General features: G+C 45.2%; 1 protein-coding gene across 3 annotated transcripts in view; it reads right to left on the bottom strand.

Moving 5' to 3' along the window:
- Positions 1–19,499, bottom strand: part of Nell1 (neural EGFL like 1) — an 846,684-nt gene that overhangs the window by 419,238 nt on the left and 407,947 nt on the right. For all 3 annotated transcript variants that reach the window (XM_040733293.1, XM_040733292.1, XM_040733294.1), the window contains one exon: positions 2,957–3,082. In XM_040733293.1, coding sequence (XP_040589227.1) covers positions 2,957–3,082 — 126 coding nt within the window. The remainder of the gene's footprint in view (positions 1–2,956; positions 3,083–19,499) is intronic.

Here is a 19,499-nt window from a genome sequence, read left to right on the forward strand (position 1 = left end):
TGTTATATAGTGGAAGAAATCTACCACATATCTTGTTTGTGTCATCAGGTAGGCACTACTTAAGGGGAGAAGTCTTACTCATCAATAAGTGAATGTCAAATATTAGGTGGAGAGGTTCCATCTTGAGGAATAAAGACTATATTTAGTCTATTGCAAGGGAGATGCCCCAGTTCCAGGGACTTGGTTTTCCATGAAAGTGTTGGTCAGAGGCCCCTGAATCAGACTAGAAAAGAAATGAGAACTAAAAGGATATCTCTTGGCTCTCCCCATCTACATTTCCTATTGTAAAATTCTAAGCTAATACAGTCACCATATGTGAACACATTTCAGTTGCTTCCAGTAGCTCCTTTTACCTTGCAAAAACAAAAATAAACAGTACTCTTTCTTGAAAATCAAGGGCCCTTTTCTGATGACTGTTTGCTAGCACCTCCCTCATTATACATAATACAATGGATTTTTATTTTGCGATTGAGTCTTGAATGCAGGGCATCACATGCTAGGCAAGCTCTCCAACGTTGACCTGCATCTTAAACCCTATTTACATTTTTGAGACCATCTTTCCTATTGTTTTGTCAGCGACTGTAGCAAAATGATTTACAGAGTCCTTCTGGTGTCAAGAGAAACTACATTGAGAATCAAGCATCAGCCCATTTACAGTGTTCATTAACACAGTGTCACTAAATACGTCTGGTTCTCCACCAGATGACACCACAGGGCTGAACTTCTTCTTCCCTTTGCGGCCAGAAGTTTCAGTTCCAGCTCTTCAGTGAGTCAAGATCAGTATCACTTCCTGGGGGTGCATTTCACAGCTTCAGGGTAAGGCCATGTTCTCTCTCCTCCACTTTTCATGGCAGTGACTGACTATTCTGTTAGCTTGAACCTCAAAGCAACACTCAACAGAGCTTCTCCTGTTGATCAGCAATGAATAAGTGGCAGTGAGAGGTGATGGTGACACCATGACATTTCTTGTACTTAAGCTTATCTGCTACAGTACAATATCCTTTCCTGGCTAACCTAAGTAGTACATTAACTATTTTCATATATATTATACTTACTAATCTTCACAACTTGTAAGATGTGAGCAATATTCTACACCTGAGGATTTCCTTTACTTTAACACATTCATCCACTCAACAAGTATTCACTGAGCACCACTCTCTTTGTTGAGCAATGTCATAGGTGGTCAAGACAGAGCAGAAAGCAAATGTTTTCAGAACATAAAAAAACGTACTCTACATGATGATGTCATGCTAAGGGGACTGAATTCAGATGTTATAATGGGAGAATTATGGTGATTTATATTGCTCAGAGGAAGCCTCACTTTTAAGCTGAGATTTCAAGAAGACAGACCTGTAGCCAAGATGAAGAGATTTCCAAGAACATCCAAGCGGGGGGATGGTGACAGTTCACTGAGAAACAAGCTCATTGGGAAGAGAAGCCAAGATGAAAGTAAGCATCCCATAATAGAGGGAGGAAAACGTTTCACAAAGACGTTAGAGGCAGAAAGGAGGAAACCACCATACCACCATTCTGTACTGAAATATAAAGATCAAATTTGATTTTCTGTGTACTAAGATATACTGGAGAGTTTTGAGTACATTTGTATAGTTTCAGTTCATAACAATGTGCTTTAGGTTCCTGGAGAGATGGCTCAAGGGTAAAGAGTGAGGACTGGATGTTCTGCCAGAGGACCACAGTTTGCTTCCTAGCACTCATAACAATCAACTCACATATATCTGTAACTCCAGTTCCAAGCTGTGGTGATGGGAGGTCCAATGCTTTCTCTGGCCACTGAAAGCACTCACCCACACACAAGTGCACACACACCCACACACACTCACACATACTCACACAACGTGCACATACACACAAAGACAAGTAAATATTTTAAAATCATATGAAGAATGGATTATAGTAGAGTAGGGCAATTCCACTTGCATGGTATAGCTATGAAAGGAAGTACACAAACTTAGGACAGTGTGAGTGTTAAGACTGAGTCAACAAGACTAAAGATGAAACTCTAAGTATAGACTCAATAGATCACCTCTCCCAGAGTGAAAAGGAGGTTAGGCACAACCGTCAAATGTTTACCTTTAAAAATGGGCAGACGATACAGTTACTGCCAGCTTTTAAAAAAATTGAAGAAATGGAATGAAATGGAGAGCTCTGTTGTACACATATTAAGAAGACCTGACTTCATACAGACTAGGACTACAGATGGTATATATGATTCAGAAACTCAAAGAAAGAGAAGCTGGGAGCAAAAACTCAAAGGTGCTGCATATGAGATCATAAAATTGATGAAGGTGTACAAATGTACCACACCCATGGACACACACACACACACACACACACACAAAGAAATACAATAGAACTCCACACTAGGTATATAACAAGTAGGTGCCTCTCATACAGGGGCAGGGCCCCTGACCAGGCAACTGTAGACTAATATTTAGGAGAGAGAGAAGAGATGACAAACTAACAATAAGTAAACATTCACCAAATAATACTGACTGGCTCCCAAACGTTCAATCTCTGACCACTAAACATGCTTACCACTCTTCTCAGGCTAATGATTATCTTTCCTGACATTTTCTTATATGCAAAAAAAAAAAAAAAACCATTTCATTATGATAGCAAGAGAATAGTGTGTGACACTTTCTATTTTTAGAACTACTATCTCTTGGTCCCTCAGTGTTACCATAGGCAACTGGGACTTCAATTTCAACGCACATACCCATTTACGTATGTTCACACACACACACAGGCACAAATACTGGCTGTGGGAATCAATTATGCAGACAAAATTGCTCTCGTTATTATTCTGTCTCAAAAGACGATATTGAAGTGAGGCAGGGGGGAAACGCTGCAGGTAAAATTCGGGACTCTGTGCCTGAGGAGATGACATGAGGGTCCAGGGATGGTGCTGAGCTAGCGTGGCGGTCTTAATGCTTACCCGTGCAGGAGAAGTCATCCACACGGATGTATCCTGGGATGCAGTCACAGCGATATAATCCTGGCAGGTTGACGCACACTGTGTTGGCGTGACAGTAGTGCATCTTAGCTGCACACTCATCGATATCTAAAAAAAAGAAGAAACGAAATTATGGTGAGTGGAGCAATGAAGTTAGAGTATAATTACCCCGGAATGAAATTGTGAAAGGTGAATGCCCACTGATGTCAGGAGTAAAATCAAGGTGCATTACATTCAAACGCTTGGGTGCAAAAGCAGCTGGTGCACTGGACTCCATTCTGGGCTGAAAGCGTTAAAAAAATGCATGGTGAGGTGCCACAGCTGAGAACTTGAGAAGGGTGAAGACAAAAATCAATTGTTAATTTCTCACCAAGTAAGATACTCTATTTAAATGCACCAGATCTAGGCCCAACTGAGGCCCTTTAATATGCATTGGGTATCCACGGGACATGGTGTGGCTCTCATTGGAGAGATCAAGAAACCAGTCCTTCTCTGCTTAGGTAGCCTACTGGGATATGCTTTATTTGGTACCAAGTGATGCTGCAGCCACTTCCTCTACACTGTACCCTAGACTTAAGACAGCAGATGTGAAATGGTCACTTCCATGCTCCAACGTGGGGTTGTGCTGCAGGTGACAGAATAATGAATGGGCTGACTCAACAGAAGACTATGTTGTCTTTGGGATGGAGGTCAGAGCATCACCTACAGACTATAAGCAGTTCCCAACGAAGATTAAAATACCTTACAACTGTGAACACAGAGTTCAGCCTTTCCCGGAGGTATGTTTTCAAAAATGGATTTATGTTCATTTAGTTCAAACTGCTGTTACATAATTGTTGATGGGGTTGCAAAACAGCACAGGAATCCAAGACAGAAAGCATGAGGTCTAGTTTGGAGACCCATCATAGGCAAGATCAGCTTGCCTATGTGTCTGTTCCGGATGAACCTGAAGCTTCTTCATATCATCCAAGGTATGAACTAGCTTAGTTCAAATGTAACTCCATGACTTAAGTGTTTACATCACCACTGCTTTAAAGTGTAGAGAATGGAAGTTCTCAGAAGTTAAATTACCTGAGTCACTCACTTAACAGGCTCGACATGGAAGTTGAACTCATATATCTCTTATTAGCTATGATGTCAGCTTAAAGGACCTTGAAGTTGAAAACAGTCAAATTCAGTTTTTTCAAACAAGGCAATTATTGACACCCTAATATTTTAATTTGTAGAAAACAGAAAAAATGGCTATGCCAAGTCACTAAAAACCTCATTTATCTGTTTATTTTTGAAAGAGAAAAGTAGTTTGATTTATTTCCCAATAAGACACAGTGAAATAACATTAGACTCTTTTCAGTCCTAAAGAACTGTCAACCTATAAATAAGAATTATTGTTGGATAATTGAGGTCTTAGGAGGAGAACCACAGTTAACAAGAATCCCACAACCGTGGCATGAGAACAAAGCACCAAAAGCTAATGAGAGAATTCAAGCAGCCAGTAATTTCCTGTGTGCCAGTTTGTGTCTCCGGGGAATGCTCCGGGGAACCCCTCTCACAGCAGAAATCTTGATAGAGGAAAAGAATTGTGGCACCAGCACCACACATCTTGCACGCATGCATGAGCAAACAGGAGTCGGGGGGAGCCTGGCACTCTGCTTCGAAAGTGGCCTAGTTTGTGTTGCTGTTGCTGTGAGGAAATACCAGGACCAAAGCAACTTGGGAGGCAAGAGTTTATTCGGCTCACTCTTCCACAACACTGTCCATCATCAAAGGAAGTCACAGCAGGAATTCAGACAGGGCAGGAACCTGGAGGCAGGAACTGATGCAGAGGCCATGACGGGGTGCTGCTTACTGGCTTCCTGCTCGTGGCTTGCTCATCCTGCTCTCTTATAGAATCCGGGACCACAAGCACCGTGGTGCCACCCACAGTGTTCTGAACCCTCCCTCCTCGAGCACTAACTAAGAAAGTGACCTTATAGGCTTGCCTACAGCCACATCTTCTGGAGGAATTTCACAATTGAGCTCCCTTCCTTTCAGGTGACTATAGCTTGTGTCAGACTGGAATAAAACTAGCCAACCCAGAGGGCAGCTAAGTTATTGTTCATTGCAAGCCTTTGGTCTGAACACAGAAAGGTGGCAGATAAACTGCTGTCAGTGAAAGGCTACAACCATAAGAGAAGCCAGGTATTGAGGAAGGTTTTGATGGTAGCATTGTTCACAAATGTTTTCCTGTTTCTGGACACAGCAAGCTCACACTTCCCCATCCTAGTCTCGTTTAAGCTACACGACTGCACATGAATTCTGAGTATCCTCGTGGGTAGGAAGATGTAGTAATCCAGCATCTGCCTCTATAAATACGCTCTTGCCATCTTAGAAACCATGCAAACATACAAGTGGATGTTCTTCCAGCGTGGGCCCTGGAGTTAGAAGCAGGTCATCAGCAGGCATTATTAACATGTGGCGTGACACATAAATATCCCTCACTGAGACACATACCTGAGCCTTCTCTGACTGGGACAAAGGATCACCTCAAAGAAGGTTATGGGGAAAGTGGATCATAAAAGATGCACATGAGTTTGTCGAGTAAGGAATGGGCTGAGTACCCAGAAAGGAAACTCTAGAAGAAGCCTTCTAAGTCTCTGTGAAGTAAGAAAGGGACTCACTCATTGGATCATGACTTTTAAGAACCCTAATCATCCAGTTGTGCTGGGAACATAAGATGCAGAGGTGAGGGCAGGAGGGTCATGAGTCTGAAGCCAGCCTGAGCTACATCCTTGGGAGCTGGAGATAAAGATTAAAACGGCTAAGAAAGCACACTTCCCTCATAGGAGACCAGAGTTTGGTGTCCAGAACACAAATGTGGTGGTGCATAACCACTGTAACTCGGGCTTCAATGCATCCTCTGCCCTCTTCTGACTCCACAGGCTGCTTCACTCATCTGTACAAATGCTCCTCCTCCCTGTCTTATTGAAAAGGGACTTAGGTGGTCAAAAAGAAAACACGAATTCGTTTTTGCTGAGCTCCGTGGTAGAATAATGAGCAACTTGCCACAACCCAAGAAACTTTTAGTAAATTTTACCAAAGATATGGACCTTTTTTTTTTTTTACCGGTTTTTTTTTATTAATATTTTTTTTATTTTCCATTTTAAATTTAGATAAGAAACAAGGTTGCTTCACAAGTCAGTACGAGGTCCCTCTCCCTTTCCCTCCCCTCCTCCCATGCCCTCCTCCCCATCCGGGCCCCCCCCCCCGTTATCCCCTCATTCCCCCAGGGAGGGTGAGGCCCTCCATGGGGGTGTCCAGATATGGACCTTTTTAACAATGTATTTTCGGTACTCCCAGAGAGGGTCACAGAGGGAGATAGCCTGTGGGGGTGCTGTTTCATCTGGCCCTTGATGCAGGACTGAAGGCAGGAGGAGAGAAACGTACACCACACGGCCGAGAGTGTTCGAGGAGCCGGTTACAAGAAGCTTTGCCTATTGGAAATTGGGCTGGAAAGAAATAAAGGCTCAGGCCGGCTCCCCCCAGACCTCTTGGCCCACACGAAGGAGCTTGGGCTTTAATCAGGGTACTGACACAATCCAATTTCTGTTTTTAAAATATCACTCCAGCTGTAGGAAAGAGAATTGATTGGAGCAGGCCAAGCTGAGGGCTAAATCACGTTGGTATTTTGCTCACAGCCACAGCCACACTGGAGTCCATCTCACTCTGCTGGGATGCCCAGCCATTCTTCACAATGAGAAACTAGTCAGGACCTGCCTTGGAGGGGATTCAATCTTCACCCATGGCCACAGCTGACAACCAGGCCGCTGACTGCAGTGAGTGCTTGCCCGTCAAGGATGCCCATCACTCCTTCCAAGGGAGACTCCTGGCTCATTTCCCTCAGGCCACTGTGAGGCTCGTGTGAGGCCATCACAGGATATTATTTTAGTGGGTCTTTGGGTGCCCATCCCACAATGAGGGATGCTCTCTCAGCCTGGACTCTTGAAGGGGGGGGGCTAAGCCCTGCCCTGAACGAAATGACAGACTCTGGAGATTACCCCCCATGGACAGCCTCAAGCTCCCTGGGGAACAGAGTGGGGATTGGGTGGGGGATTGGGGACCTGGGGAGGGTTAGGAGGGCCAGGGTAGGAGGGAAGGGAGAGGGAGCTGGGATTGGCATGTGAAACAAGCTTGTCTTTAATTTAAATAATTTTTTTTTCAAACAGAAATGCTGCCTGGTATGTAAAGATACATTTCATCTAATTAAATAAAATTAGCCGGGGCTCGGAGAGGTGTGGTTGACAAGTAGCATGGAGGAGTTTAGTGTGGGTCTTTTGTTCTTTGTTATTGTTTTGTGTTTAGTTTGGGCTGTTTGAAAGGGAGCAGCTTCCAGGGATGCCAGCAAAGAGAAAAATCAGTTGCTACTCTCTGAGCTTGCCGATTTTCACCCTAGCCTTTGAATCTCAAAACACAGAGATTTAGTTACAACTGCCTTTAGGGGCAGCAACAGAGCCATTGTCTGGGGGAAAAGAAATCTCCCAGGATGGCCTGGCTGAGCTCAGCCACTGTAAGGAAGGTAAAACATCATAACACCTCATCTGGGTTTGAAGAAGTTATTTGTCTATGGCATGTTTACTTTGATTCAAGTAGACGGTGCCATCTCCTTACTTCACAAGCATCTAAGGCTTTGAGTAAAAGTATTTTCAAAACAACAGAGGAGGTGGTTATGAAACCTAGAGAGGAATTCTCGGAGACTGAATTCTTGCTCTTCTGTAAGACATTCAAGACTTGTGGCGTGGCTTCTCAGCTGCTCTACTGAAGTGCCAACAGTAGGCTGAAGGCTTGGGTGTAATGAATTCATTAGATCCAAGATAAATGATAAATGGGTGTTTTATTGGGGAACACCTTACACAGATAGTAATAAAGAACAGTCACAGCGTTTGTCTGCCTTTCTGATCAGATCCACAAACCAAGAGAGAGAGAGAGAGAGAGAGAGAGAGAGAGAGAGAGAGAGAGAGAGAGAGAGAGAGAGAGATTGATTGATTGATTGATTGATTTCTGGTTCCATCAACACCTGAAGCCACGCCCAAAGGGGTGTGGCCACTAACACACACATTGGCAAGGCTTTGTTTTTAGCTCATGCCTGTAATGCTGTTACTGCATGTCTAAAAACTCCAGGATATCAGCCTAGAGAGACATAGCGCCACAGTAGAGCTGAAAAAACAGAAAAGTCAAACTTATCTTGGTTGTTCAACCTCCATTCAAGCATCACATGTAAGAGGCACATGGCCTCACAGGTGGAGGGGAGGGAGAAGACAATGAAATGGGGTCACCCCAGTTGAGTCCCTGGAAGAGAGGGAGGAGGTGGCAACTTCTGCAGTGTCAGATTGGGGGTCGGAGTAGAACAGGGACAGCTTTGCCAAGATAAAGGTTGCTGCTCTCCCTCCTTGGGGAAAGGCAGAACAGAGTGCAATTTCAATAGGCCTCAAGAGTGCTTCAGAAAGAAAATCTGATTAAAAAGAGAATCAAAACAGAATTAACATCTTCAAAGAGTTGGGATACTCAGAGAGAAACAACCTCCAGAAATAGCTGAGATTTTTTTTAGCCGCCCCCCCCACCCCTGAGATTTTTTAAAGTGAGCCTAGGACAAACACTGCATTTTGTTCACAGAAGAAAGGGCTAGAAAAGGTAGAAATAATTAGAAAACAGAGGAGCACAAAAACCATAAGGCACTGGTCCAAAGAATGAGCCACTATTCAAGGAGAGAACGTGTGGAGCCCAATCAGGATGGAGGAGTGATTCTTACAGGGCTGGGAAGTTCTGCTTGAGCTCACCAAGGTGGAAAGTGTTCTGCCTGGGGAAAAAAATCTGGCACAGTTGTCTCTCTCAAAGTAATATGTGGGGACACCAGACCTTGAGCAGAGATCCACTTCCCCATCTGCCTGGGAGTAGGCAACTGTAAGACAATGTTTACTAAAAACATGTTTACTAAAACAATACAATGCCTGGGGCAACAAGTTCCTGAAAAGGGCTGGCCCACAGGAACCACCCTGACCTTGACCTTTCCCAAAGACTAATCGCCTCTTCAGACCACCCACTGCCACCTCTGGTGTCAGGGTATATAATAACCAGCCAGAGTAGGAATAAAGAGAGCCTTTGGGTCTGTGTCATCAATCCCGACACCCTCGCCACATTCTTGGACACAGGCTGAGCAGCGGACTTGGCAGTAATGTTCACCCCAGAGCCAAGGATGAAGGGAAGACTGAGACTTGGGAACCTCAAGTGAGTCTTGACCGACCACATCAAAATCCAGGCTCCCAGCTAACGGGCTGAATTTGCCCTAATAAGATGCTGAGTGGAACCGTAATTGACTTGGCATCTGCTGAGATTTGAGGGGGGAAACAAGGGACAGCCCCACAGCGGGCGATCAACAATGTCTCTTGTTTGCACATAGAAGGCACCATGCTCAGAACCCCATATGCAGCGTCTCAACACGCCACTTACCTACTTGACCGCACTGGTTAAGTAGGTACCACATGCCATGATGAGTAACCTTCAACCCAGGGATGATTACAGCTCTTAACCAAAGCACGAAATCAGTGGACGCTAAAACCTGGATTTGGGTACAAGTGATTCAATTTGAAAGGGCATTTCCACCGGCGGTTCTAACACTCACATGAATTTCAATCCAATGACTTTATGCCTGACTGCAGCTGTCCCTATGATACGTACAGGAACAGACAGCTCTCCACATCTGTGTCCACTGCCCACACCACCCATGACATCTGTTCTGATATCACTTTCTTCAACCCCCCCCCCCACGCACCACAGTTTTCTTGGCTGTTTTAAATCAAACCCTAACATTTTCACACTTCAGGCTCAGGGTTCCAAAGCTCCCAAACAGGCGGGTGCAGCCTCTGCCACCTCGAACCTGTTTCTTCATAGAGCTTCTGCTTCAGTCGCTGACGACCATCAAAGCCTTCAGTGAATGAGAAATCAGCAGAATGCTCAGGTGTTCATCCGATTATCCACTGCTGTTAAGGGAACATCTGAAACCCTGCCACAGTGCATATCGGCTCCAGTAGACTGGAACTCCAATTGTGATTCATTCATATAAATTGCTTGTCGTCTTTGAAATATTAGAGTTCATCTTCTCGTGGTCTTTTGAGGTAATGAAAACACATGATTTATGTCCCTAGGACGGTGGAGCAGTTTGTTTTCATTTTTTTAAATGTATACTTATAGACTTTCAAATGAAACTTGATGTGACATAATGGCTCTTCACACACCACCAGCCTCCATCTACAGGACTTCGGAGTTAACCCCCCCCCACCGGCCCAAATTGGGATGACTGTCATTAAGTTAGAGCACAAATGAAAATTAGCTCATGGTACAGGGTCTAGTCAGCACACGGAAGTGGGTACAATGATTCTTCTTAATAAAGTACGGTCTATGTAGACTCACTGTGTAAGGCTTTCCTAGGCAAGTAAAAACAACCAAGAGAGAGCTAAGACACAGAGACAGGTTACTGAGGAGAACCAAGGAAGGATGACAGTGCCACTGGGGTTTGGAGTCATGTTCTGATAAAGGGCCGTGGGCATCTTCTCTCATCCCCTCTAAGTCCTCCATGGTCTGGCTTCAGTATCACATGTAGAGTCCCTGGAATTTTAGACAGGGTCAGCATGACATGAAGAAGCATATATACCCATATCCTGCTCTAAGCAATGAGTCGGGGGCATTGGCTTGTCGGTCAAATGTTGCATTCTGTTCTTGCTTTGTTAAAATGTCTCCAGTGCTTGGGATTGAACCAGAATGCTCCATCTGTGTCACATGGGATGCGCAGGTGGAGAAGGGAGTATATGACCAAGGGGGTCAAGATCATGATGGAGAAATCTACAGAGACAGCTGAATCAAGCTCGTGGAAACTCATGAACCCTCGGCTGACCGCTGTGGAGACTCCAGGGGACTGAACTAGGCCCTCTGTATGTGGGAGGCAGTTGTGAAGCTTGGACTTTCTGAGAGGCCCCTGGCAGTAGCACCAGTATCTATCCCTATTGCATGAGCTAGCTTGTTGGAACTCATTCCCCATGGCGGGATTCCATGCTCAGTCTCAACACATGGGAGAGGGGATTGCTCCTGCCCCAACTTAACGTGCCAGACTTTTTTGACTCCTCACAGACGCCATTATCTGTGAGGAGGAGTGGACTGGGGAGTAGTCTGGGAGAGGGTAAGGGGGTTCAGAAGGAGGGGTGGAAGGGAGAACTGTGGTTAGAAGGAAAACTAAAATTTAAAAAAATATTGTAAATAGATAAACAAAGGAATGAATGAGTGAGTTTCATCTTCTGCATGTGTGGCGTGTGTTAGAGAACTGAGCCACCCTGGCACTACTCTTAGCTTTGCTATTAGTCACTTGTGGCTCTGAACAAGTCGCACTTCCTGAGCTCATAGATCCATGGAAAGGAGGAGCACGTGGACACTCTAAGTGTCCTTCCAAGACAACAACCCTGAAGGTCACCTCCTGGGTGACGAGAGCCCTCACTGTGGCTCCCCTGTCAACATCTCTCCCCCAGTGAAGACAAGATAGCCTGTCCTCACACCAAAGCAGCCCCACGCAGGCTCTCTGTGGACTGCCGGGATAACCTGCAGGGCAATACCACAAGACCGACCTCCCGGCCGTGTTGCAATCGAGACAATGAAAACACAGCTGTGGCGACCAGCCGGCTGGCGTTCTAGAACCGGCTCTACTTTCCTTTCAGTGTGAGCCGTATTTTTTAAGTTTAGGTTTATGCAATCTTTACATTGAAACTATAAAAACTCAGCCATGGGTTAGAGCATTACAAATGCTCTGAAAGCTGCTGGTGGCTTGACGGCCGCCTGTCAGCGTCATTCACCAGATTAATAGAATTCCCAGGCAGAACGAGGCCTGGTATGAACTGAGGCTTTAGATGATTATGATGCACCAACAGTACGCTCCCAGACTGCAGCTAATGTACCAGCTGGTGGAGATGCTAAAATGCGCGAGATGCAGGAGCCATGCCTGTGCCTTCCGTTTTACTGTAAGCTTAACGCTAACTTAAAAAACATATTTAGGCTTAGTTTTTAAAATCCTGGGAGGAAGACTGCTTTCTCATCTGAGAAGAAAGAGAGAGAGGGGGAGAGTAAGCAAGTCAGAAGGGATGGGGACGGAGGTCCCACAAGCACAGAGATGACCACTCTCATCAGTGCTGGAAGCAGAGTCAAAGGTCATGGCCTTCTCATTCCAAAATCGGCAGTGTATGCCATTTGCATTTGTCTCTAATCATGGGGCTGGGGTCTAGCAGAGTTGGTAGAGTGCTTGCCTAGCATGCAAAAAGATGAGGGTTTGAGCCCCAGGAGTGCACAGGCAGACAGTGGTGATCACGCCTATAATCCTAACATCATTCAGGAGGTGGAGGGACATGGGACCCTGTCTCAAGGAAAAAAGAATATCTCCTATTTGTCTGTAATTATATTTTCTTCCCAAATCAAAGGGGAAACCATCAAATGCTTATAGAGTCTAGGACCATAAACAAATAGCCACAGATGTCAGGTCGAAGTGTGTGTGTGTGTGTAGACGAAATGTATCCTTTTCACAAAGAAATGCCTTCTTTATGATGAACAGAAAGGTTGGGAAAGTTCCAGTCCAATTGACCTCCATGAGAGAGCACAAGGGGATCCGTCAAATGGGACTGCCTACGTGAGGCACACCTCTGCAAAATTTATGTGAAGGAATTCATTCAACACTCACAGCTCTTCATGGTACAGGTCAGCGCCATTTTCTCCTAACAGATTAGGGATTAAAGGCACAACAAATTGTCAAAGGTTTGCATAGGTCAGAGCAGACGTGGGTATGAGGCTACAAACACGGGCTACTCGTCACTGCACTGAATGGTGTGGGCTCTCTGAGAGATGGGCCAGGGCTCTTCCAACACGACCCAGAAGTGATAGCGTTTTATATCTCCAGGAATGGGTTCTGCTTTTCCTTAGGACGTTTCCAGCTGACCAAAATGCATCTGCCAATGCAATTAATCTCACAGACACCCGTGCCTCAAGGGTGGTGGGGCAATAGGGAAGAATGGGATAAAAGGGGGAAGGGAGAGGGAAAATTAATAATAAGACGATAGGAAGCAGGAATGGAAGGGAAGGAAAATTACTTTCAACAAAGACGATAGCTCATTGTTGTGGAGGCTATCCCTGTGTTCCCCGAATTCACATGTTCACGCTCTATCGTGCAGCATGATGATGCCTAGAAATTAAGGTAATTAGGGCTAGATGCAAACAAAAGAATGGGGCTTCACCATGTGTGCTGACCCTCTTAAGAAGAGGCCCTGGGGACTTCGTCTTCTTCTTCTTCTGTCTGTGGCTGAGCTGGTCACCTGCCTGTAAGCCAGAAAGAGAACCCTCACCAGAGCCTCCCTGTGCTAGGACCCGTATCTCAGATTCCAAACCCCAGAAAAGCAAGAAAGCTTCCTGGGATTTCAAGCTACCCAGTCCTCAGTGTTCTATCGTGGCCTTATAAGTTGGTGCCCACTAAAAACCTTGCCATTTATCTGCTGCCTAAGGAAATGGATTTTTGCACCAAGTTCTACCACATGTGTCAAACAAACATGTTGTTAGATAGATCAAATTTCTTCAGGTTTAAACTACAAGGGACATTTTGGTCTTCCCATAACTGACAAGGACATCTTCTTAACACCATAGCATTTAAGATTGTTGGCTTGCTGGTATTTTTAAAGCATATTCCATATTTAGACCTATAAGATACGTGGAAATTCAGGAAAACATGTTTTTTTTTTTTATCCTGCTGGGCTCAATTTCAGAATCAAACACTGTCATTAAGCAACATCTTTTCTTTAGTCGCCGGGGATCACAGCACACCAATTTCCACCTAAAGTTGAGAACGCTAGCCCCGTGATGTTCTGCCCACCCTGGTACTTGTGGTCTTTAAGAAGGCCCATAACTGACGTTAGCCGTCTATGAAGAGAAAAACACCTGGGGTGAAGACTGATTAGTCCAGTCTCGGTCTTAGGCTGCATCACAGCCTGTCTGAACCCATCAGTGTCTAAGGTCTACTTCAGATGATGGTTAACAACCAACAAAACTAAGGTTCCCCCACAAAAAGTCAAGCTCATGAGCTGTAAGTCAGATGAGTTACCACAGAAAAGCCCGGACATAGGAAAGTAAGAGCAATCTTCTGTCTTCGGTACAGTTGGGAAAGGAAATTCAGAGCTATTAGGGGTCTGCCAGACTCCACAAGCAGTGAAGTTTGGGCATGTCGATGTGATGTGGCTTGGATCTTCAGAAGTTATACCCATACAGGAGGGAGGCAGGGACTTGATGATGGGCTGTGTGTGTGTGTGCCTTTCAAGGCCTCTCGGCCAAAGAATAAGTAGGCTCAATGCAGAAAAGGGACTGTGTTCTATGATCACCACATTGTGCCAAGCACTGCCACAGTACTTTCATGTGCTGATTCATTTTTCATTTCTTACAGCATGAAAGTCCTATGAGCATCTTCCCTCTCATAGGTGCCCAAGAGGTTAAATGGGATGGAAGGTAACAACTGAGAACTGGAAACTATAGCACCTACCTTTCCCTAACCTCTATGAATGACCATAGTTTCTCCATTCACCTGCTGTGGTTTTATTAAACATTTTCCCATAGCACAGACTTCAGCATTTTAAAAAATAAATAATATGGGGCTGGAAGATATTACTTAGTAGGTAGGAGCACTTGCTTCTCTTGAAGAAGACAAAGATTTTGTCCCCAGCACCCATACTGGCTTAAGCTGTCTTAACTTGAGTCCCAGAGATCATGTACCCTCTTCCGGTCTCCTCTCATTTCACACGCACATGGTATAAATACACATGAGGATGCACATAACATAAACAAGAGATAAATGGATAAAAATTAAAAAAAAATACATGGTTTGGTTCCAGGAGTCTAGCTGACTTACAATGGCATCAAATTAGGAGGTGATCGAACACCTGGCTCCAAATTCCATTCCTCTGGCTTCAAGACAAGAGACACATACAGGGCTCAACGAAGACTCTCCCCATTTTCCACCCCTTGTGTGCCAAAAGACCATCAGGTGAGTCAAGAAACAGGCAATTTCCTCCCTTGTTTTCCCACAGCAGGGGTGGAGGAGGCGTGTCTTACATAAAAAAGTATCCTAAACTGAAGTCAACATCAGCCCTAACTCCAAATTCTTATACATTGAAGTGAATCACTCATACTAGGAAGTGTTCAAACTAATCCTCAAACACCATCAGGTCCAGATCCCCATTTATTGCTAAGCAAATGCAAACATAAATAGACTAGAGGAGAAAAGAGAATGTAACTGAGCTTCTTCTGAGAAACAAAAACAAACAAACAAACATTCAAAGATATGGCAGCTACCTTATCCAAAAACTGGGAAACGTGAGAAAAAACTTGGGCCTACACTTTAACCACATTTCATGGAAGAACTCTTTCCAAGGAAACAGCAGCAAGCATTCACATAGTGTTTTGTGATCAGCATGGTCCTGTGTATGAATTACTGTTGACCCCATAATAACCCACAGGCAGATTCTGTTTAGCATCTCAAGTTTACCAAGAGAGAGTGAGAGGAGGGGAAGAAGGAATAGGCAGCCTGGCTGAGGTCACGCATCAGAGAAGGACTAAGGAGGGGGACAGACCTACCCCTACCCTCAAACGCCCTGGCCTCTAGCCACCTTCCCACGACTCTGCCCTCCTGGCTGGCTCCCACTCTTTCCACTGTGGTAGGCATAGGCGGACCCTGCCTCTTCCGTTTGTTTCTTGTTGTTGTTTCCAGTTTCATCCCGCAGAGACTACAGAATTCTAGAAGGAGGAGGACGTATAGGTGAGGAGCTACTAGGAGATAGGGAACATCAGAGACTTGGAGACGCCAAAGCCAGTCTTGGTAATCCCAAAAGCTACAGGATCCCTAGTGCTGGGAGATACTGGGAAATGGGGGAATTCTTGGGGCTGGTGAACCTGCAGAGGACGAAGGACTTATGGGGACCTCAGGGGCAGGAAGTGGTAGGACTGTGTAGTGCTTATCTGGTTCGGAGTTTCTGTTCCGGATACTATCAAGGTTTTGAATCAGAGAGTGGTGATGGTGGCTACAGTTATAGTTGCTGAGCTGAACACTTAAGATGGAGCCAAGTATATGGATACATGCCTGTAATTCTGCAACTCTGGAGAGTAAGGAAGGGGAACTCTGATGAACCTGAAGGTAATCTAGCTCATACGGTCAGTATGGGGCCAGTTGGGGATCCATAATAAGGCCCTGTCTTGTAAGTAGGCAAAAGTGGTTCATTTTATCAATTTATCCTCTTTCAATCGGTAATTGAAGAGCTTATGAATTTTATCACACTAGAGCTGTTTGAACATGAAAAGACAGTTGTCTCAGCTGCACTTCACAATAAGAACAAGCTGTGGTGGATCTCAGCCCGCATCCCTGCCAAGCTGTTCATTAGACTTTCCCCTGAGGAGAACGGCAGCATGCACTTGACATGAAGATGGGCCCATTTCATCCTCCAGTTTTTATACTTAGTAAATACTTTAGCATAACATCCAATAGTAAACGACTCTTCGGTCCTTCTGCAGATCTCTCTGTCTCTCATTTAAATTTATTTCTCCTAAAATTTCACATCATTTATATAAGGTATTTGAGGGCATCTATTAATTTCGGAAAGAAGTTGATAAAGTGATCTGAAGTAATAACAAACACGAAGGAGATGTGTGCCACTGCTGAGAAGAGCAATTTCTGACTTCTTCACTCTTAAATGCTTGTAAAGGAAACGCACGAACCGATGTAGAACTGTTGAAGTGTGGTGAGCTAAGGGATCACTGAGGATTCGAGAATCATTGCCTGGAAGCAATGCTGAGTGTGCCTGTGGGGAGGGCATCGGTGGCTGAGAAGAGCACACAGGGATGAGGAGAGACCTCACCCGCAGCGCTGAGTCTGGCGCAGGGAGACTCTGTCTGGAGATCAGTCTGCTGGAGTTTGTGGATTTGAAGGACCACAGTCAAGGGATGGAGGTAAGAGCACAGCAAGAGGAACAGGCGTGAAGATGACATTGGGTCAAAAGGTAAAGATCTTGCCCACAATAATAGCACGTATTTTTTGAGAAGATGAAGTTCAAGCCATGAGGTACCAAAGGCCTCAGTGAATGAGGGACATGGCCAAGCCATCTGTCGCCAGTGACAACTAGGTAGGATGGCAGGTCTTGGAGGAAGATGGCTGAGACTTCTGAGGAGAAAGGGTATTACCCGAGGAAAGAATTACTTGACATAAGACAAAGATAACTTTGAAGAAGCTGAACAGACTTCCGGCTTCAGAGTGCACCAAGTGTTGAATGAAAAGCAGCCCCAGCTAGCAGCTGTGTCCACAAAGGAACTCAAGAGAGGGGACATTCTGTGACGTGATTGATTAGGTTGTTGGGGTCTTGAGAGACCCCAACTCAACATTTTTAGACCCCTAGCAACTAGCCCAGCACAGAGTGACTTGCCCTTCTGCCCTCTCCTGAGAAACTTGTGACCTCAAGATAAACTTAAAAGATAACACTCCCTGATCCAGGAACTAGCTCACCACATTCCTGCTCAATGTTTAACTGTACAATGCCCAAAGAATGCTTGCTTGAGATAACCTATAACCATCCTGTTAAGGCATGAGCTATCACTTAACTTCCTTTATGGTGTTTACCTAACTCCCCCATTCTTCATGGTTTTTCCCTTTAAAAAACCCCCGCCTGCAGCTAGTGGGGGTCAAACTCCTCTGCCCCTGCGAGGGTTCCCCGAATAAACCTCATGTGCTTGCATCAAGAACGGTCTCTCTTGAATTATTGGGGCGTTGCCTTATCCCGAGACTTGAGTGAGGGTCTTCCCCACTCTGGTGGTCTTTCAGACTCATAGCAAACCATGCAATAGGGACTGAGGAGAGAGAGGGCTTACTGGGTAAAGCGCTTACTATGAGGACCCGAGTTCAGATCCCTGCCCACACATCAAAGCCAAGAAGAGTGGTACACACCTATAATGCCAGTGCTGGGGTCAGGAAGGGATTGGTGGATCTTTGCAGCCCGCTGGCCAGGCAGCGTACCTATCCAAGTTCAGCGAGAGACCTTGTCTCAAAAACTAAGGTAGAGTAATGGAGGTGGACAGCCAACACTGAACTCCAACTTCTGCATTCATATGCACAAGCAAGCATGCCTATGCACACATGTACACACATACATGGACATAACAAGGAGAGCAACAGCCGTGTCATTCCTGGAGACAGCAATCCCTAACACAGCATCCTTCTCTCCCGGTGTTCTACTCTTTCTGGCTCTTCTTCCATTAGGTCTTCCCAAGGCATGAAGGCGGTGATATGGATGTTCCATTTACATCTTAAAATCCAGCAGTCCTCATTTTCAGAACTCCAACCAATTAGGTGTCAGTTCTAAGACTGCCACCCACAAAAGAAATCCCTGGCAAAGACTGATATGCAATGATGTGTCTTCCTTTCCCTCATCTCCTTCCAGTATCACTACCCTCATACAGACAAAATTCTACCCTGTGGGGTGATTTTGTTTGTTTGTTCAAGACAGGGTTTCTCTGTTTTAATAGTCCTGAATGTCCTGAAACTCACATGGCAGACCAGGCTGGCTTCAAACTCACAGAGATCTGTCTGTCTCTGCCTCCCAAGTGCTCGGTTTAAAGGTGTGGGCCACCAGCACGTAGCTAAAATGCTACTTTATAAAAACACTATTACTAGTGCGGGGCATTGGTGGCGCACGCCTTTAATCCCAGCACTACGGAGGCAGAGGCAGGCGAATCTCTGTGAGTTCGAGGCCAGCCTGGTCTACAGAGAAAGTTCCAGGACAGCCTCCAAAACAATACAGAGAAACTCTGTCTCAAAAACCTAAAAAAACAAAAAAAAAAAAACAAAAAAAAAACCCCACACTATTACTGAGTGTTTCTGAGAATCAGTTTTTCTGAATGTACTCAATGCCTACAGAGAGTCTTCTTCCAAGGAGGCGATACCACTGAGAACCCTGGAAAACAGGCTGCGTTTCTGACACTGCTCTAGGCTTGGTGGGCATCAATCGTTTATGACAGACCCCGTGCTACTGCTGTTACTGTCCCATTTTACACAGGGCAAAAAACAAAGAGACACAGTTCAGGGACATACTTAAGTAGCTCTGCCAACTTGAGCCAAGGGCAGTGCCCGTGGGCAGCATCGGAAGCTCACTCTTATGCACTGAACCACCTACCCCACACCCTTTCCTCCTGCGCCTGCAACATCCTTGACCCACCTAGCTTCCCGACCTAGCCACACTATTACTAAACGCTAGACTGCAGAATCTTAATGTTAGACCTAACCCGAAGCAATCAGAAAGCTACTCGCTAAATTTTTGTAAAATAAAAGCAAGCCATGTAACCTTGGAACATTTGGTGTCATTTCTCATGGCGTTTCTTCAGCCTGAATCCCCATTTCATTTGTTTTGTGTCTTCTCATCCTACAGACCCTGCCTTAAGTGACACTCCT

Source organism: Mesocricetus auratus, unplaced genomic scaffold (assembly GCF_017639785.1).
Source record: "Mesocricetus auratus isolate SY011 unplaced genomic scaffold, BCM_Maur_2.0 Super-Scaffold_100030, whole genome shotgun sequence".
Taxonomy (NCBI): domain Eukaryota; kingdom Metazoa; phylum Chordata; class Mammalia; order Rodentia; family Cricetidae; genus Mesocricetus; species Mesocricetus auratus.